Source organism: Taudactylus pleione, unplaced genomic scaffold, assembly GCF_031769625.1.
Source record: "Taudactylus pleione unplaced genomic scaffold, aTauple2 ptg001477l, whole genome shotgun sequence".
Taxonomy (NCBI): Eukaryota; Metazoa; Chordata; class Amphibia; order Anura; family Myobatrachidae; genus Taudactylus; species Taudactylus pleione.
In genome coordinates this window covers 1,860,231-1,882,318 of record NW_028285875.1, presented here as the reverse complement: position 1 = coordinate 1,882,318, position 22,088 = coordinate 1,860,231, and the positions used below count along the sequence as shown (strand labels likewise).

Genomic DNA, 22,088 nt, shown 5'->3' with positions numbered 1-22,088 from the left:
GGCTGTGTGTATAAGGTGTATATAACACATAAATGCATTCTGTGTGTATATTTGGGTCCCATTCCCAAGATATTTCATTATGATATGCAAATATTCCATAATATGGAATATTCTGTTATCCAAAATACCCCTGATCCCGAGCATTTTGGATATGGGAGACGCAACCTGTATAATGAATGTAGCAAACCATTCATTGTAGAAGATGCCCAGAAAATATATATTGACGATCAATGAAGAAAGGTGCTGGAGTTGAATTTGCAATCAATCACTGCGTTTCCATCAGCCTTTTGGCACCTGACAGTGATACGTCTACTGATAGGCAAATATGTGTCTCAGTTCGCAGTTCTGCAAACAGGCGCATTTTAGTAATCAGGCTTTTGCCTCCTCCAAACCCCCCCTCCACCCCCCCACGTTCTGCCTCTCTCAACAAGGAGACACAAATGTTGGATCTCATATGGGCATAGATATACACTTTTTTTCTTTTGGGCATAATCAATACAGAGGTGTTTATTTTACATTAAACAAACAGGCGTAACTCAGCATGAGCTCACAGGGGCCTATTCATCAACCCTAAAATAAAGATTTTAAGGACATTTTCCTTAATTACCGTTATTTTAGTATTCATGAAGACACTAACACCAGGTTTACTTCTGGCTTACATCAGCTGACCCCCAACCAAGTCATGAGCACAAGAAAGGTTTGTTTTTATAGGTTTGATATAAATTAAAAGCCTCTATAATATAGTTGGTATAATCTACATCACTCTTCTCCTTGCAATGCATTATTACATTTTACAAAGTATGCATGCATGTCTTTCCTAATATATTTTTGTTACAGATATGGTAAGGGATAGAATTACAGCAAAAATACATTGTCAATATTGCATTCGTGCCGACATGGTTAATGTCAACATTATGAACATGAAAGGAAGGATCTGCGCCAAATGAGGAAAGCTCACCATAGGGTGAGAGTATGCAAAATTTACTAAGCGGCGGGTTCTACCCTGATGGTTTTGTAGCGGCTTGACGGCGGGTTCTAAACTCCGGCGGTTTGGCAGTGGTTTCAAATAACACCGCTGCCTAGTAATTTTAGCCCAAGCCCTGTTCTATTTTATTCTAAAATGTGTTTTGACGGCGGTTTTGAAGTGGTTTTGGCCTTAGTAAATCTGCGAATAGCAACCGACAGGGTTTAGAACACACCACTTAGTAACTTGTGCCTGGTATGTCCAACCAATAAACTTCCATGAAGTATTAATACTCGTATATAATGATTGGTAGTTCCAGCACTTCTCCAACTGTTAGGTTTTTAAGGTGGTGTTTGGGTACTGGTACATAGTGCACTCTGGACCTGATTCAGACCTGCTCGATAGCAAGCGATCGCTCATTGCTGGCGATGTTTGCAAATGTGCGCATGCATATAGTTCGCAGTGCGCATGCGCAAACTAGTACTGGCGATAGGGATACGCTCACTCGCCCTGCAAAGACAGCCCAGAGGAATGAGTGGTAGGAGAGTCCGTTTGTGGCTGGTAACAGGGGCAGGGCAGTAGTAACGGGGGGAGTGGAGTTGCGGACACAGGCGTGCCTAAGTTTTTAAACGCCGTTTCAGAGGTGTGCATAATTAACAGCCAGTGTCATAGGACACGTCACTTGCTAGAAATATACACTGAAGCACTTGCGGCAGGGTATAGTCAACCTCAAGCGTAGCGATTGCAACTGATGGTGCTCGATGTACCTATGATTTCATGCACTTCCTGGATATGACATACGCAAGTGGTAGTCTTTAGACAGGCTGCTGGGCGTCTACAAACAAAAAGTGATCGCTTGCAAAAACAAAATGGGAGTGCTTATGACTTGCCCTGTGAGCGGCTGCCTTGACGTCACTTAGCTGAATTTCCATGCGCTCGGAGTGAGCGATCGCATCTAGCGAGTGGGTTTGGATGAGCTCCACTGTGTATTGCAGTGTAAACGGTCATACAACACATAATTTGCTCTCCAATTGATGGAGGAATCTCGCCTTGGGTAATATTGCACTAATACCTGCCGGTGGTCGCAATGTATAACGTTGTCTCCTGGATTTCCAGCTGTTGTAGTTCTCACAAGACATATAGGGGTATATTTCCTAAGTGAGAGATTTTAGAAATGGAGATGTTGCCCATAGCATCCAATTAGATTCTACTTAACATTTAACTAGCACCTTCTAGAATATAATTGCTAGAATCTGGTTGCTATGAGCAACATCTCCACTTCTAAAACTCTCCCTTTAGTAAATATACCCCATGGAATACAATAGTATAAAAACATTGTACCCTCTGTTGTAATGGATGGACCCACCAGATAAGGACTTATTGGCCCATACTCACCCTTTGTCAGATGTATGTTCGCTTTGGACATTAATTGAACCACTGGGTCCTTTGGTGTCTTTGATGTATGTTACAGGTATACCCTCATGTTTGTGGGGCAAAAATTAAGTACGAGGATTTTGTAGAATTTCTACAGTACTCCCTTATTTATAGATAAAATCTCAATCAGTGTGCTCAAAAGGCTATTCATTAAGCTATATGCAATTCAAGTTATACTTTGAATTGTTGGTAAAACGGGATGCAGTTAAATTGATGGCCGCCCGGCAAAATGCCGACGCCGATATCCCGAAGGAGATCAGGATAATCCCGAACATCTTGACCCCGGTAAGTATCAAAGTTTTCCCGGGGATAGCGGGGGCTAGGTTTAGGCAGGAGGTTAGAATTCTGTACCCCCGGGAGGGTTAGGTTTAGGGTGCGGTATGGGCGGAGTTTAGGGTTAGGCAATAGGGGCGGGTTAGGGTTAGTACCACAGAGGGAGGATTGGGGGGGGGGAGGGGTAGGGCTAGTATACTTACCACCCGTCGGGAACTTCAGCTTTCGGCGTCGGGATTTGAATTTATTTCATACCAATCCCGTTAAAACAAATCACTGTCTGAATCCTCAGACAAGTCCTCACTGTTTGGGTGCAACGTGTATGGCAGATCACTGTCTACTTGCCTGAGTTAGCAAACAGTGATCTGCTATACGTGTTGAGCCCAAATAGTGAGGTTTATTTATTCCAATTTTATTCCTAATCACTCCTTTACATTTTCTTTCAACTTTTTTCGATCCATCCATAGATATATTTTTTTACATTTACCTGGTTTACCAACATTTGCCACAGTGGCAGGTGGAGAGTGTTTGACTTGGGTGGAACACCTGTCAAACCGTAATGCAGGTGTCCTAAGGCGAGCTCGGGAGGGCTATGCTTATCGCGACACCCGCACACCTACATGACGCGACTAGGGGAAAATTAATTAAAAAGTGGGGAAATCACTCTGAACTCCAGAAAATTGGCAAATAACATGGGATAACAGATCTGTGGCCATAAGCAAAGTATTTGAGGTTCTTATTAGGTGACAAATTATTTTTACAGTGAAAACATTGTGTTTTTCACCAAACTAAAGGCTCTAGATTATGTGGGAAACAGAAAGCTGTCTGTAATGTGATTATCATTATTGGCCAAATGATGCTAATTAAATGCCTCCAAGTGCACAATTATTTATTGGGAGGGGTGTGCGGGAGGTTCTGCACTGTCCTGCTATTTTTACCTTAAAAGTAAAGATTTTTTCCTACTTTTCACCTGCTCAGAGACTGCAAGCTAAATCTGTGTAAGCTCCCATATAGACTCCTGTTAACTTATCACTGGTTTTCTAATTGAATTGCAAAATGTAGTTGCTGCAGGTTTTTAGCTGCGTTAATTAAATTTTGTCCAACTCGTGGCTAATTATTTATTTATTTATTACCAGTTATTTATATAGCACACACATATTCCGCAGCGCTTTACAGAGAATATTTGTCCATTCACATCAGTCCGTGCCCCAGAGGAGCTTACAATCTATATTCCCTATCACATATACACACAAACTAGGGTTAATTTATGGTGGGAGCCAATTAACCTACCAGTATATTTTTGGAGTGTGGGAGGAAACCGGAGTACCCGGAGGAAACCCACTCAGGCACAGGGAGAATAATTGAATCGGCCCCAGATATCTCTCACTTTGCAGATCACTATTGTTGAATGTAAAGTTTACATTCAATATGGGACACCTCATGCTGGGTACACACTGGCAGATAAATATTAATCAGATGGCAATAAGTCATATGTCTGTCTGCCAGTGTGTACCAGCGATATGTCTGTGAATGACGTCGTTCAGACATATCGCATCGGCTGTGCTGCACAGTCGATGGCAGATATATCTCCAGATATGTCTGTCCATCGCACTGAGTGTACGGGCGAGCAGCCGACCGCCCATTCACTTGCAGCGGCAGTTGCGGGGAGGGGCGTCGCGGTGTGACCCCGGCCAGCGGGACCCGCAGACAGAAGGAAGATGATGGTGGTTCAGTGTGTATGAACAACCATCATCTGCAGATTTATCTGCTAGGTGGGTACCCAGCTTGAAGAACTAATTGTCATTGGGATCGGACTTAACCCATTTCTATAGGATGTTTAAAATACTCAGTCAGCTAGATCCAACTTATTTTAGCCTATATAGAGAAAAGTAATAAAAGCATCCTAGCTGTTTCTCTGAGGCATTTTCTGTATTTGTACATTTAGCTTGTGAAGCACTTTTATTATTTTTCTGAACAACTGAAAGTGAATAATAAATCAAGCGTTGCTGAATATAAATGTGTAGGTGACAGATCCCCTCACTTACTGCACGTGTCTGCATCTCTGGCTCCCTTAGGCATCTTCTTTATTGCTACTGGTTAATGTATACTACTGTGTGCAGTCATAATGGTTTTTATCCACTATGGAAAAGAGACTGATGAGCACCTCTAGGTGGGTGGAACATAGACAGGACACGCCGAGTAGCCAGGGTCATCTCAAGATAGTCTTGAAACAAGTTTCACATATATATTGTATGTGTATATAGATGCGACATAATTTAAATATTGATTTTGACTTTTGAGTAAAGCTTTAACCCCTAGAAAGCTAACCATGGGTCTGACCTGGTCATTTCTAACTTTAAGTAACAATTGGGTAATGATTTGTTCTGATTGTATTTGAAATGAACACATCTTATTTTTTTCAGTTGTAATTTCTTGTTTAGAACGTATTGTACCATTGTTAAATAAATGTTTTTTTTCTGGATACTACAGATTTTTAATTTTACAGGTATCATAGACGCAGGTTAGCAGTTATGAAACTTTTTAGCTTTCTAGGGTTAAAATGGAATATGATTTATTTACCCTTAAAAGCTTGAAACTGCAATATTGAATGATTTCAGTGTCACAATTTCATGTATGAACTTTGGTCCTGGCCCTTAGTTTGAGGCCACAAATCTTAACTGAGAATTTCTGTTACATAGGAGACTGCAATTCCTTTTTATGCTCTAGGTCTTTGTGTATTGCACCATCTGCATTTTTAAATTCAAGGGTATATTTCCTAAAGTGCAGGTTTTTAGATTTGGAGATGTTGCCCATAGCAACCAATCAGATTCTACTTAACATTTATCTAGCGCCTTCTAGAAGATAATAGCTAGAATCTGGTTGCTATGGGCAACATCTCCCCTTCTAAAAAATCTCACTTTAGTAGATATACCCTTCAGAGTGATAAAGGGTAGAAAAGGACTGCATCCATTCCAAACCGTTTCTTAAAAGTATCAACTGGTAAAGAATTGATAGAATGCAGTATGGTATTAATTATAGACACTTCACTTATGTATGATACCTTACTGATTGATCCACCTGTGGTATATTTGAAACCTATAGGGAAGAGTAGATATATTGGTCTTGCTCAGGGATGATGTAGAAATACCTGTGAGTAAGGGAATCTAACTTGAATAAATTATTCTATTTTTTATGATATGATACAGTGGGAAATAATCTTATCCGACTGGTCAGGATTTGTTTTTTCTGTGCAACACACCCTGCAGTTATGTTGTGTACTTTACAGACTCTATAGGTAACAAAGTCTGACCATTCCCAGCGTAGATCTAGTCCCATATTCAATCCTAATGATCCACTTCTGATGCAATAATATGCAAAAGAGTTTCATTTAGAAGCCATTTATTTATTGCTATCATTATCCTGTAAAATGTAAAAAAGGAACTAATCATTTAGTATAATGTTCCTATTAATAGTTTATTACCCAAGATCTGCAGTGTTAGAACTTGTCCTGTTCCCTCATGTTTGGTGCTTTCTCTGGTGGAATGTACAGGGGTGGGTGAATACAATTGACCTTTGTGTATCTAGATTATAGTCTGAGGCTTCTATTTCAAACTTCAATATACCTAATTACTGAATGTGAAGATATTACTTCCTGCACAGAATGATGTACGACTATCGGACCTCAGGCAGGACTGAACATGGCAGCAGCACTGCTTGAGGCCAGTTACTCTATATAAAATGGATTTTGGTTACATATCAGGAAAACCTGATTTATTAAAATCTGATAACTTTTCTTCTCAAGTGCACAATCATCATCCTGTGTGATGCTGTGTTGTGCGGGTGTCAGTATTCAGCCTTGTCAGGCGTTTACGTAAAGCAAAGTGAAATTTTAGTCTGCACTTTAAGTATTATTTAAATAAAGTTAGCTATATTTGAATATAGTTTTTCTAGACACATTTTATGTATGGGTTGATACATTGACGTATATGAGTATTACTCCTAAATCGGTTAAGTATTCGTTCCAAATTGGTTCTGTGCAGTCAGTAGTATATATTTGACAACTTGGTAGAGTGCAGTTTGCCTTCAGAATTTTCCAGGTTGTTTTGCATGGAGCAGTAATATTCACTATTTCATCTGAGCCGGGTTTCTTAGCATGATACCTTTTGAGGTTCTATTATTTGGAGGAGATTGATTTTGTATTGAGTTATTGTCTGCCTGGAGTTCCTATGTAAGAATTCATACTGAGATTTCAATCCTGTGCACAGAGGAAAAGATGAGGAAATGTGTAGACTTCGACCATACGTACAGAATAACAGATGCTAGAAATTGCACCGTGTACAGAATCTGAAAACTTATACAAAACATGGAATATGTACAGAAATGCATTATGAGAAAAATTTCAATTCTTGGACCCTACTTGGGAATTTAGGGCAGTTGGTGATTATGAATGGAAATTATAGTCTGTTCATTCTTCTATATTGTTGTAAATGACCATTCCTGAATAAATATGTGGCGCTCTAGAACAGTAACTGATAAAATGGCTAACTGGCATAAATCACTGGTACACAGAAAACATCACTTCTGGATCACACTGACAAGTGTTTCCTACGGCTATTGACATCTAGGTAGAACTTACATGTCATAGGTCAGGCTGTAGGTGACACTCTGAAGTTAGAATCCAGAGACCATTCAAATCCAGAACTTGCAGTCTCTATATTGGTTGTGGCATGCACTTCAAATAATGTTTTTTTTATTCAGTAATGGAACAGATATTTGTGTTTTAAATATTGATATAATTTCAGTTACCATTTTTTGTGCACATTTTTATTCTGCTGCTATATAAACAGTGCTGTCTCAAAAGCTCCTGAGTCCCCTTTAACCAACATCATGCAATGGGCGCAGTTCCAAGTGGCATATGTCTCTGGCACTTTTATATAATGAGGGCACAGGTGAAGGTTTCAGACAGGAGTAGAACTTTTGAATAAACCAGCTGCTCACTAAGTGGGGTGGGTCACAGGGACCATTAGAAGAAATGAAGGGAGATTAATGGCTTGAAAATGGGTTCATTAGTGCCCATTGCGCGTGCGAGTTGCAAATGCGGCTTTTGTGACCCCCTATTGCCACTGACGTTGCCCAGTGATGAGTGCAACCATGAACAATAATGTGTGTGGCGTTTGTAACGTGCTGTGCAAATAAGTTAACATACTGTTTGGAGCCTGTCAGCCTGTTATGCATAACATAGGTGCTTTTTCATAAAGCAGTATATAAAAATGTACTCTTCCATACACCTGTTCCCAAACAGTACAGTGATTACAGTTCTATTAGCTCTGTAATTACTATTACGCAAATGACACGGGCAGTCAGTATTTTTTGGGTATCAATAAATGTGTTCTTACTTCATCACTACTGGTGTGCAATTATGTGGGTTTTTTTAATTGAAGTAAAATAATAATTAATAATGTCATTGTGGCAATGGGAATTATATGACCTACAATAAACACCCTCTCTTAGGATACTGAATATGGATACAAGTGGGGTGTAAGTAAAATAAATTCTGACATTCTTTCTATAATATGAAGTGAAAGTTATATTAGTCATATATTGAACAGGGCATAGGGAACTTGTATAATAATTTCACATGTTCACCATCTTGTGGCCAATATACATTATTGCAGGCTCTGTATTTTTTCACACGCTGCCTCGTTTTTTCAGTCAAGTGGTGTATTTAGTTGAGGGCAGTGTAACAATGGGTCTGCAGCCCCAGGTCTCCACCTAAAGATAAGCCCATCACCATGACAGCATTATGATGACCAGCAGCCCAGCTAGCCACACAGGTGGCCATAAACCTTAACTATTCAATCTTGTCTTCTGTTCTCACAGAATGATAACATTTTTCTTTTTAGGCATTGTTAGAGACATAGAAGCTGATAGTTTTGTTTGTGTACATGCCCACGTGGCACTGGCCTTACCCATACAGCACTGGTCACACCCCTTCCACTTCTCACAATAGGCCCTTAATCATTTTCAACCCCAGGCCCATGTGGCCCATAATCTGGTCTGGTATGTAATCATATAATGTTACTATTGTTTTATGCAAAGTTTATTTTTGTTTATCTTTGTGTGGAGCCCCTCAATCTAGTAGATGCTCATCCATATTCCTCTAAGTCAGTGGATCCCAAACTGGGGTGCTACGGGTTGGTTATCAAAATCAAATTATTTACGGTCAATGTAATAGGCTACACCACTAGCGCACGGAGGGGGGGTTTCTAAGTACCCAGAAACCCCCCCTGACCAACCAATATTTTTGTTTATTCAGAGATGGAGACAGCCTTGTCTCCATCTCTGCACCATCCCCGGGCCACTGACGATCGGCTGCGCGGCGCTGCCCGGCCAGGCCCCTGCCAGTTCAGATGTCAGCGCTTCCACGTCAGGTGGCTTTCATACCACCTGACGCGGAAGCGCTGACAGCTGAATCGACAGTGGACGGGCTGTGCGCCATGCTCACAGCCCTCCCAGAGGGAGCTAGACAGAGGGAAGCATTGCTGGAGCCGGGCTCCACCTTCCGGCTCACGGAAGCGGGGATTCAGGTAAGTGTTTTTTTTGTGTGTGTATTTTTCGTTGTATATGTAAGGGGCACTGCTGGGGGAGGCACTACTGGAGGGCACTATATTGGGGGCACTTCAAGGGGGGACCACTAGTGGAGGCACTGGCACTGCTGGGGGGAGGCACTACTGGGGGCACTGGCACTGCTGGGGGGTACTATCTAATGGGCACTACTGGGGGCACTAAATAAGGGGCACTGCATAGGGGGGACTACTACTGGGGGCACAATATAAGTGGCACTGCATATGGGGGACCACTACTGGGGGCTCTGGCACTGCTGGGGGGCACTACTGGGGCACTATATAAGGGGCACTACTGGGGGCATTATATAAGTCGCACTACATAGGGAGGACTACTACTGGGGGCACTATATAAGGGGCACTGCACAGGGAGGGGACTACTAGTGGCAGTATATAAGGGGCACTGCATAGGGAGGGGACTACTACTGGGGGCATTATATAAGTCGCGCTACATAGGGAGGACTACTACTGGGGACAGTATATACGGGCACTGCATAGGGGGAGGACTACTACTGGTGGCAGTATATAAGGGGCACTGCATAGGTAGGGGACTAATACTGGGGGCACTATATAAGGGGCACTACATAGGGACTACTACTGGGGGCCTCTGTCGTGCGCACCTACTTATATATATGTGTGTGTGTAGACCTATATAATGGAAACCCCTCCCTGAGAATCCTGCGTTTGCCCCTGTACACCAGTGCTGGTGGCTGCCAATCATAAATTATGTGGACAAACAGAAACACAACCCTGTCCTCCACCACATAACTATCCCTAAGGATGACTGGTAAGCACAATTTACTTATAACAATTATATATATATATATATATTTTATAATTATTATATTTCATTTATTACACACACACACACGTGTGTGTATGTATATATATATATATATACACACACACACATTTAATTTCTCAATAACATACCTTTGTCTTAGGGGAATATCAACATTCACAAATATCAGCATGGTTAATATGTCGATATGTTCCTAATGTTGGCATTTAACATGTCAACACCAGAATGTTGAGAGTACATTTTTGTGTTATGTTTAGGATTAGGCTAAAATATGCACAAAAAAAAACAAACCTGTATGTCGACATTCTCGTGTTGAAATGTTAAATGTAGACATTTGTGAATGTCAACATATTGCTTGCCGACCTAATGGTCCTGTCAACATTTTGAATGTCGACTTTTCATACCACACCCATGAGGCACAAAGTACTTTATGTTGGTTTCTTTTTCTTAGTAAATTGGTGAATATAAACTAAATCAAATAATGTGTCTATTTACATTATGTTAAAAGCAATATAATTACTTTTGTCGCCTTATTTTGCTATTTCTCCGTACAAAGCTTACAGGATATATGTCTCTTTGCAAATTAATGAGAATGTCTAGCTCAACTTACTGTAGCCTTCTAGAACTGCATATATCCGACCCTGGCTTCACAATCAGAATAATGGTGAGCACACAGGGCCTGATTCAGAGACGGACACTAATGCGATCGCAGCTGCGATTTCATACGCAATGCAACGCAAATATGCTAATGTTAGCAAAGATAACCAGAGCATAAAGACTCCCACTGCTGCCTTCTTATCTGCGTGTACGTGTGACAACGCATACCTGCTGCCGCAGTCTTGAGAGCTCTTCTGACACGCAGAGCTGCGCATACACTCGCAGTGGCTAATTTATGCACGCCCATGTAACAGCGTTTAATCGGACAGACACGCCTGCGTTTCTTTGGCCACTCCCACGTTACCACCCCCAAAAGCTGGCAACCTGTCACTCACTTTGTGATGGGATCCTCTGTGTGCCCGTAATTGCAACGCGCTCGCTGCGGACAAGCAGTGCGGCTTATATGCATGCGCGATGGCAAACAATCGCTCGATCTGCATTAAAATTGCATTAGTGTCCATCTCTGCCCAGTTTCCAATATTACCACACATCTAGGTGGCCAAATTGGATGAGTTCTGACCATTTGGAACTTCACTAGGGGGACCCATTTGGAAAATGGCCAAACATGCAGAGGCCAATAATAGACATTTTCAGGCCACATCCAGCAATATACCTGGTAATAAGCCAATTCATAATTGAGCTATGAGTTTGTCCACACACTATGATATTGAGCTACTTGTTGCTTATTGCAGCATGTGGTCAGATATGTATGTTTGTCCTGCTTTCCCCACTGTCCGGCATTAAGCAGCACCTTAAGCTGGGTACACAACAGTACGAGGGATCTGCTGTAAGGCCGATCCGCCATCCTATTTGACCATTGGTAAGGGCATACACACTTGCCAATCGTCGACCTGATGTGTCGTGACTGATGTAACAACTGGGCAGGCATTTACATGTGCCCGCCCAGTTGAGCTGTCAGTAACTGCATGTATATTGGGCATCGGCTTTGCTGCACAGCCGAAGCGATATGTCTGAACGATGTTGTTCACAGACATATGGTGTGTACATACTGGCCAATGCACACACGATATATCAGCCGTTCAATTGAATGGCCGATATGTCAACTAGTGTGTACCCAACATTAAAGACTGAAGTAATCATCCAAACAATAGGGAGCTGATTAGCATGAACATATTCATAATGCAGAACTCAGGCTATCTTTCAAAAAGCAACCGCTCTCTGCAGTCATGTGGCCAACACTGAGATATGAGCCCCCTGTTTTTTTGACAGCCCTGTAAGAAAAGTAAATAATGTAACATTTGTATATATGTTTTTATTGAATCGGTATGAAATACCGCCGGCTAATAACCTAACCCCCTAACCCTCCATAGGGGTGCCTAACCCTAACCTCCCCTCCATGTGCCTAACCCTAATCCCCCCTCTAAGTGCCTAACCCTAACCCCCCCTTCCCCGCTGCTTAAACCTAAGTCCTCCGGGGTGGTGCCTAACCCTAAGTCCCCCCCCCCCCCGAGTGTGCCTAACCCTAATCCCTTTGATCAGGATGCCGGGCGCCGGTCTCCTGGCGTTGGGGAAATGTCAGGCGTCTACATCTAGACGCCCGGCATTTCACCCTCGCCGGGATATGACAGTCGTGAAGCCGGCTGCCAGTATTAAGGCAGCCGGCTTCCCGATTGTATACCGTTTTTATCCTCCATGCCATTAATTATTTTAAAAGTGTTCATTCAAATAGAAGAATAAAATAGGTGAATAGTTTAATTTGCCTTAAGCTATATTCGCATGAATTGCACGTCTTTGTGTCTAGGGAGTACAAGTGATGGGGGAAAGGAGATCTCTGCTGAGACAGGGTGATCAGCCCTGCGTGACATTACTATCTTTTACTAGATTGCAGAGATAAAAGACGGCCCTGTGCAGTCTCTCTATCCCTGTGCCAACCGCAGAGCCAGACCAGAATTAAATTACACTGTTTCCATATCATCATTGATGCACTACTAGGCCCCAGAGATCAGAACTGTCTCTGCCTGGGAGCTGAGAGGACAAACAGACTGATTCTTAATCTAGTTACACAGATCAATTTACAGTCAGGGCCCCGAGATTGACAAATACTTCCCAAGTTTATGCCCCTAAAGATGCATCTTTTTACCTTTTTTCATCATTTATTTCAATTACAAAGTTAACTGGCTGCGGCTTGATGAGCATAGGAAAGCATTAAATTGTTCCAATAATCCCAGCATATTTAGGACATCAGTACGGATATTATTTATTATGAAAAGCTTTTGCTGCAATGCTACTATTGAGCTCAGAATGATTATGGGGTCTATTCATGCAGCAGTGAAAAGCCATGTTTCACAAAGTACTTCAGAAAACAGGGCTTTTCACTGCTTCCTCGCATTAAGAAGAGGTTACCGTGGAAAAGTTTAAGATTTCTCCAGCGGTTCTCCTGATTAATGTCAGAATCGCTTCCCCATACACAGGGCCCTGGGCAACAAGCGTGTGGGGAAAACCTATCAATAAAATTATTAAAGTTGATTATATACATATATTGTAACCGGGCCAGGGAACTGGTACCATCTCCTGGGGTAGATGGCAATGCGCAGCAGATGAGAAACCACACAAAGTCCTTTGGTCTGGTGCAACTGGCCTCAGCAAGTTTTATGCAGCAAAATAAAAATAAACAGAAACAAACACCTTGCTGTCTGGCACTAACTAAACACACAAGTGATCCTAGCTCACTAATAAAACAAGGCACAAAAAGTTTTACCAGATGTAGTTTACCTGGTCTTAGCAACCTGTTTCTCTCAGAGAGACACGAAAAGACCCTCCTTTCCCCAGGCAGTGTCTCCCCATACTGATCAGCCTGACAGCCTTAAAACACAGCCACACAGCTGAAAGCCCTAATTTAGCCTCCTGTGAAGCTAACAGCCCAAAAACTCCTAACACAAACATCTTCCTGAGGTTTCAAAACACATAGGTCAGGAATCAAGGGCAAATATACCTGCCTTCCACTATGATGCTAGTGACCTTGTCACTATATAGAATGTAAGCTCTTGCGATAAGGGATCTCTTCCCTCATGTGCTTCTCTTTACATTTTCTTCTACTCCTTTCTCCCCATAAGGGCACCTAACAATTGACTGCCAACTCCCTGCTGCTTATTGTGAGTGCTTTAATCGCTATTGCATCAATGTATATTAATCCTGTCCTTGTCCTGCACTGTAATGTACTATAAGTTACTTGTTTCTTGTTCACTTACTTGTTTTATGTACTATGTAAGGCGCTGCGGAATACTTTTGCGCCATATAAATAAAGGATAATAATATATATACAGCCATGGCCAAAAGCTTTGAGAATGACACAAGTATTGGTTTTCACAAAGTTTGCCGCTTCAGTGTTTTTGGAGCTTTTTGTCAGATGTTACTATGGTATACTGAAGTAAAATTACAAGAATTTCATAAGTGTCAAAGGATTTTATTGACAATTACATTAAGTTTATGCAAAGAGTCAATATTTGCAGTGTTGACCCTTCTTTTTCAAGACCTCTGCAATTCGCCCTGGCATGCTGTCAATCAACTTCTGGGCAACATACTGACTGATGTAGGTTTTTGTTTGTCCACCCGCCTCTTGAGGATTGACCACAACTTCTCAATGGGATTAAGGTCTGGGGAGTTTTCTGGCCATGGACCCAAAATGTCGATGTTTTGTTCCCCGAGCCACTTAGTTATCACTTTTGCCTTATGACAAGGTACTCCATCATGCTGGAAAAGGCATTGTTCGTCACCAAACTGTTCTTGGATGGTTGGGAGAAGTTGCTCTTGGAGGATGTTTTGGTACCATTCTTTAGTCATGGCTGTGTCCTTAGGCAAAATTGTGAGTGAGTGAGCAAGTCCACTCCCTTGGCTGAGAAGCAACCCCACACATGAAAGTCTCAGTTTCTGTTGGCATGACACATGACTGATGGTACACATGTGTATAGGTGCGTGCATATATATATATATATATATATATATATTTCAAACAGACGGCGTCACTCCAAGACTTGTAAGGTACAAAAAGCTGTGTCTTTAATGCATCGACGTTTCGGGGACTGCTACCCTGTCATCAGGACATACATCAGTTGTCTGTCCTGATGACGTGATAGCAGTCCCCGAAACGTCGATGTATTAATGACACAGCTTTTTGTACCTTACAAGTCTTGGAGTGACGCCTCCTGTTTGAACTATTTGGAGGGGAGCAATGCCCTATTTGTGGATGACTGATGATTGTGTATATATATATATATATATATATATATATATATACACACGAATGACGTATGTATGTGTGTATATATATATACATATATATATATATATATATATAATGTATGTATATATATATATATATGTGTGTGTGTGTGTATATATATATATATATATATATATATATATATATGAACTTGAGACATATATATTATATAATCAACACAGCCGGCACTCTGTAGGTAGCTGGAACCTGCTGATAGTCTGCTTGGGTGCATCCCTGGGGCTAGCATGCCCCTAATGCAATCGAAGGACAAATAGGTGGCACTTCAAGTCTTGTTTAGAAAGGTGAAACACAGGTGCTTTCATTGACATGTCGGGGTCCAGGCCCCTTCCTCACGACACACAACAGTGACAAAGAACTGTGCAAACTTAAATAGCTAACATGCAGAACTCACCCTCCTCTGCCACGACCCTGGAGGTGACTACAGCACAGTCAGGGCCCAGGGAGAGGGAGCAAACTGGCAAGCCTGACAACTTCCTATGTGTATATCACCATAGGAACCACAGTGGACAAAAAAAGCCACCTACATTCTAACTGCAATTTGTTGTGCATCTTCTGTCTTGCCCATGTGGGTTACACTACGTGGGCAAGACAGACAATTTAAAGAGAGGATGGCACAGCATAGGGTGGCTATTAGAGCTGCATTATTGACTGGCACCAGTGAGCAAGCAGTAGACCGACATTTTGCAGAGGCCAGACACAACATGGCCATGTTGCATTATCGGATCATTGATCATGTCCCAGCTACCTTGCAGAGAGGAAACAGATCACGTAAACTTCTGCAGTTAGAATGTAGGTGGATTTTTTGGTTGGACACTGTCAGTCCAAAAAGACTAAATGAAGCCCTGTATTTGAATTGTTTCCTGTAAGAATGATTTATTGTACAGTCTTATTGCAATGGTGGCATCCTATCACAGTACCACACAGGAAGTCACTGAGCTCTTCAGAACGACCCATTTTGTATTACAAACGTCTGCAAATGGAGACTGCATGGTGCTTGATTGTACACACCTGTGGCAACGAGTCAATTATATATATATATATATATATATATACATACACAACTACATATGCATATCACAGGGATTCTACACTCACCATAATAACTAACATTAATAGTAAAATTAAAAAGTTAAACAGTTTATTAAATATTAAAGAGTGGGGTTTTGATTCATAATTTGATCACTGCATTTTTGCAGCCCCCGTCAAGCGACTCATTTACCCCTTTTAACCTGTTTAATCTGTTGTGTCATCTGTTTTCCTAGGTGCTTTACAACAGGTGCTACTGTAGGTGACTCTCTCAACTTTAAAAGCAAAGTTGCTGTGAGCTTTAAACCAGACAGCTATCACATTAGTGTTAAACTCAAGGTATGTTATAATCATGAGCAATATAGTAGGGACTTGCAGTAATGTGGGGTCCCTTGACGGGGGCTGCAAGCTTAAATGCATTGATCAACTCAGGAACCAAAACCCCACTGTTAATTATTTTTATTGACATAAGTAATTATGGTGAGTGCAGAGCCGTTATTTCTGTTTAAACAATGTGGTCACCATGTTGCGCCCCAAATCTAGAAATATTGAGTGCCAAGGATTAGTGCATAATAAATATATATATATATATATATATATATATATATATATAATTTAATTCGAAGAATAAAAAGGTGGCACTCCCAAGTCTTGTTTAGAAAGGTGAAAAACAGGTGCTTTAATCGACGTTTCGGGGTGCAGGCCCCTTCCTCAGGACAGTACTGTGTAACCTGACCACTGTTGACCGGGAGACTAACTTTGATATTGTCCGGAATTATCGGAACGGAACCCCGGACTTTGGCTATACACCATACATGCTGTTACTATCTATTATGTAAGTGAGCTACACATTTTTAGTAAAGTAACTTTTATATATACTCACCGGTGCACCCTCCATTTCCTCTTTTTTACATATATATATATATATATATATATTGTTGTCCCTGACGAAAACGTAGGATTTAAGGACCATTTTAAACATTTAAGGAAGTCTATTGGGTGCCGTCCAATTCTTTTCCTTCTACATGGAGTGTGCATTACACTCAGGAAAGGCACCATAGCAAGTATTCATCTTACATATGGGAGTGCCGGGTTTTTGTGTATGTGTGTGTATATGTATATATATATAATATAAATAAAATATACACACCCCCATGACCTGGGGAAACTGGAGGGCGAGTAACTCTCTTAACTAAAAGTAAAATGTCTCTGGTCTCTGGTCTGACCAGTTACAGTCTCGCGAGATTTGATGTCATAATCATACAAGACTGTGACTGTACTGAAGCTCCTCGGCGCGAGCTTAGCTCAGCGACCGCCCCTGCTGCCCCGCCTATAATCTGGCCCTGCCCATACACTAGGATTGGGAGAGCGCTTCAGAGAAGAATGAAAATGTCATGTTTCTGTTTCACTTCTCAATTTCAATTTGTCATATAGAGATGACGAAATGAGCTGAATCTTATTATCACCCGCCCCCTTATGTCTGGGTCCACCCTGTGACCTGGGTGGTCGTTGCAGCGCAAGGCACTGCCAGCGCATCCACAGTGGGAAGAAAACTTATCTGACTCCAGATGTCAGTCTGCACGCAGCTTGCCGGGATCGCGCGGTGCCGTATTTCGGAGGAGGTCGCTGGACAGGTGGGTATTACTGAATGGCTACAAAACGTTACTATACATCCCATCGATATAAAGTGATATTTCTGGTAGCCATTCAGACTATACATGAATAGAGCTCTAAAGTTTTAAGGCGAAACATCCTAAAACCTAAAGGCTAATTCAAAATGTTAGTTTAGGGTAAGTACGTGACCAAAAATAAAGTACAAAGTGGATCTGGTGATTCTGACAGTCCCCCATTGCATCAAATGGTCTGAGCAGATCATCATCTCGCATGCCGACATTGTTTGTTTCATGGGAAAGAGAAGCAATGCCTAGGGGATTGGCTTTGACAACTTGAGCAAGGCCCTCCAGGGCAGGAAGAAAGACCTCCTGCTCTGACCCATAGATACATTGGTTGATCCACTGGTATTACCTTGCATTCTGCATGTGTGTGTGTGGGTGTGTGTGTGTGGGGGGGGGGGGGGAGAATTCAATTAGAAGCGAGGGGATGTAGCACAGCTTATGAGCACCATTAAGCAGCTCTGGTACACTTTTGTGTTCATGTCAACCAAAAATGGTTTTAATACTAGATTGTTCTCAATGTCAGCCGTCCCCCACTGCTTGTATTCAAGGTTATATTCATGGAGCCAACATTTATTTTAGTGACCCTGGTAAATAAATAACTAGCTGGTCCATTCTGGAATTTGACATGTGCTGTTTACTTCCCTCTACTGGTACACTATCTTCCCTGCATCCAAGGAAAGGTGTTTGTTGTGTGTGTTATCATGTTGATGATATATATTGAAATGGACAGTATACTGAAAAATAAATTAATTTGCAAATAAGATTTTAGGTTATATTTTTGCTAAACAAATTAAGTCAGATCCAATAGTAAAGGCATCATTTGTATACATTGCTACATTGTTAATTCTATGATTTTACTTGGTGCCAGTCCCTTATGGTGCTTTTGTATTGAAATCTATGGCTGATGGATTATTGTTTAGTAAATATATAAAATTATGAATGCAAAGAGAGGTATATTTCTGTTGCATTTTACATATATGGGGGATCTCTATTACAATTTTGTTTTGCCTTTGAACCATGCTACGAATGGAGCCCAGCCTTCCCTCAAAACAGAAAGTTTAACTTGACTTTTTTGGGTGTGTTTTTTGTGTAAAATTTTTAAATTTAGATGTTGCAAAGAGATGAGTGTGTTAGACCATGAGACCATTCAGACAGCTAAACTAGAATGATAATGCTGTGAATACCTCATATTACACAGCGTGGAGGCAGACAATTTGAGGGATGTATTCAGTTTGTGAACACCTAGCAAATTTGATAGTATGCATTCTCAGACCACAATATGGCCATCTATGTGAATAGGTAGAATTTAACTAAAGTGTGAGATTAGTAATCACTTTTTTCCTCTCTTTGCAGATTGCATCTCCTTGCACCCCACGTGTCAATTACGAGCTAGTAAGTATATATCCTTTTATAGGATTGTTACAGTTTTGTACTGTAGTAACCTTTCTGTGCTCAACTCATCCTGTCATCTTATTTTCAATAGAGGGTTTTAGTTTACAGTGTTTTTAGTTGTGTCTAGTAGCTGAGCTGGGGTTTCATCATTTTATAACCACTCTCTGGCTGCTCAAATTAGAAATATGATCACCCATAAAGTAAACTAGGCAAGTACCTGCAATCTGGAACTGTTAGATAGGTTTCAATAATCGGGAGCCCCAAAATATGACTGTCACACATGGGTCAGTCCAGTAATGTAAACCAGTTTTTCCACAATAGCAGCCACATGCAGCATTATTTGTCCGATTTACTGATATAGTTCACCTTAAGGGGTCTATTTACTAAGCTTTGTTAGGAGATGAAGTGAACGGTGATAAGGTACCAACCAATCAGCTCCTAACTGCCATGTCACAGGCTGTGTTTGAAAAATGGCAGTTAGGAGCTGATTGGCTGGCACATTATCACCGTTCACTTTATCTCCTAACAGCTTAGTAAATAGACCCCTTAAGGTGAACTATATCAGTCTTGTTGTACACTTTCTAGTGGTGTTAATGTCTATGGTTGTAGGTTAACAACAAAGGAAGAGACACAAGATTACTGTCTGGACCTAGATGATGATGTAAAGAAATTTTGGGGGTCCAAACATGATCCGCATATATTGAATCTCCCTCCATTCAACTCTGAGGTGTCAAATGTGTACTTGCTGTCATTTAGAGAGTGGGGCAGCCATTTCTATCAGTTAACAAGTGATGGAGTCATGAGTCACTTATGTTAAAGTAGACACTCCATACAGTCTTCCACCCTTCACTCCTTAAATGAAACGGCCTGTCCATGTTCATACTCATTCCCCACTTATCATACAGAAGAAAACATTTCTAAACAAATTATTTATGAGTCCTAGAAGTCAGCCTAACAAGATAAATCATTACATTAGGGAAGAGATGTCTCAGATTTCATGCCTGTTGTTATTTTTGCAGTCCATAAATTATCGCTTATGTGGGGGTAACATCCATTTATTTGGCTATTTTAACACTTTTCCCTTTGAAAATCCATTTTTGTGAACACTGTGACCTCAAATCAGTGGGATCCGAGACAATCTATTATTAGTAACTTGAGAGTTTGGGGGAGTTATTGCAGTCCACAGGGAGCTATTACTCACTGCAGTGAATGGGTTATATACACAAGTAGAGACAATATTTTCTAATCTGATAAATTGCAGATACCATTTGTACATATAGTGTATATATTGCATTTAGTGTTTTTCTTGGACAGAGAATGAACGTAATATCACACTGCCCTAGGAAACGATAATATAACAGAAAGAGCTACAATATTGAAATATATTTTAGTGCATGGTAATGCTTTCTACATGGTGCAGTCTGTTATTGCAGACATACATTTGCCGATGCTCCCGATAACACTGTACATGTTACTCCAAATGGCTAGAAAGTTTCAATGGCCCCCATCACATTCAGAGCCGAAGTGCAAATGCTCTGCTTTCACTACAAATAGTTCTGCCCCCGGGCATTAGCAGTGATGACAATATTAAGAATTATAACTGGCATGCTATGATTTATAATTTTAGCTTTTTGTTCTGTATTAAAATGACATTTCATACTATTTTGAGCACTCTGGGGTGGAAGAAATAATGATTTAAAGTTTACTTTTTAAATAGAGCACAGTGGAATTTTCTAAACTCTTCCATTAACTATCTTCACCTCATTATGAATTTGTCTGTGGAGTTTTGCGTATCTCTCCAGCAGGGTGTGGCCTTAAAGTGTTCTACGTCTAATTACCTCTATTATTTTAGTTCCACTCTAATAATACTCTAACCATACCACAGAGCAGAATGAATTGACTTTACCATATATTATCTATTTAATGGAATGGTGAAGCGAAAGTCAGCGATTGCGTTGTTGGAACGTTGCATCTCTCTGAAGCAGCATATTTCCAGCAAAATTAGATTTGCGCCAAATTTTGTCATAATTTTGCTAATATCTATTTTTAACAAAGTGTCATTAGAAAGTCAAGGTGTGACTGAAGTATGTATATTTACATCATGCTTCATATGGGAATTTCAGTTGTCGGTTTACCGTTAAATATTCTTTTACACTTACATTACCCTCAGTCAGTGCTTGTTTTTGTTCTCATATATCATTTAGTAAAGTGATCTCCGTAAATAACATTCGCCATGCTGAGCTCTAAGCAATGAGATATTTCGCTGGGGATTTTTTCGTCCAGCAAACTTCTGCTTTTTACAAAAGGTTTTGCTTCAGATTATTATACAAATGTAATATATATCTTAATTTCCCTAACTGACACGCAAGATCAGCACTTTTCTAGTTGTTATTGGAAAGCTGCCAAGATAAGGGAATATTTCCAGTTTAATGACTGAAATTAGGAATGTTGGATGATTAATGTTTTGGGTAATAGTGTAGGAGAATAAAGGAATGCTAATCATCTACACCTTTATGACTGGAGGCTCTATGGATTGTGTCTTATTTGCAGCTTGCATTTGTTCCTTTCATCTGTAAGAACACTAATAACGTCTACAATCACAGTGCCCAATATTGACACGTCCCTAAAACTATCAAATAAAAATTAATCAGATCACATCTGCCCGCATGTGTTTACAGACTCATTGACCCATTACTGCTTGCATCTGGACTTAGGCGGTGATTCAGCTTAGGACGGAATTGCAGCTTTGCAAGTCCGTCTTTGCTAATATGCAAATGTAGCAGGAGGTGTATGACACCCCCTGCTGCATTTGCGATCCCAGCACTGCGACCGAGGTCGCAGGCCGGAATCACAGCTACCATTGGTCACGATGGTGATCGGCGCCGGGCTGCCAGCCAGCTGAGTAAGCCTCAGCTTACTCAGGCTGGCCGGCTTTCGAGGCCAGGAAAATGCGTCTGTGGCCGCAGCCCCTGGCCTTGCC

The 22,088-nt window shown here is 41.0% G+C and overlaps 1 protein-coding gene and 1 long non-coding RNA gene across 4 annotated transcripts in view; one reads left to right on the top strand and one right to left on the bottom strand.

Moving 5' to 3' along the window:
• LOC148442514 (uncharacterized) overlaps positions 1 to 13,549 on the bottom strand; it is a 62,583-nt gene extending 49,034 nt beyond the window's left edge. The window contains exon 1 of the long non-coding RNA XR_015875795.1: positions 13,487 to 13,549. This is a non-coding gene — a long non-coding RNA (uncharacterized LOC148442514). The remainder of the gene's footprint in view (positions 1 to 13,486) is intronic.
• TNS1 (tensin 1) overlaps positions 1 to 22,088 on the top strand; it is a 754,643-nt gene that overhangs the window by 577,505 nt on the left and 155,050 nt on the right. For all 3 annotated transcript variants that reach the window (XM_088463870.1, XM_088463869.1, XM_088463871.1), the window contains one exon: positions 19,070 to 19,108. In XM_088463870.1, the coding sequence (XP_088319996.1) occupies positions 19,070 to 19,108 (39 nt within the window). The remainder of the gene's footprint in view (positions 1 to 19,069; positions 19,109 to 22,088) is intronic.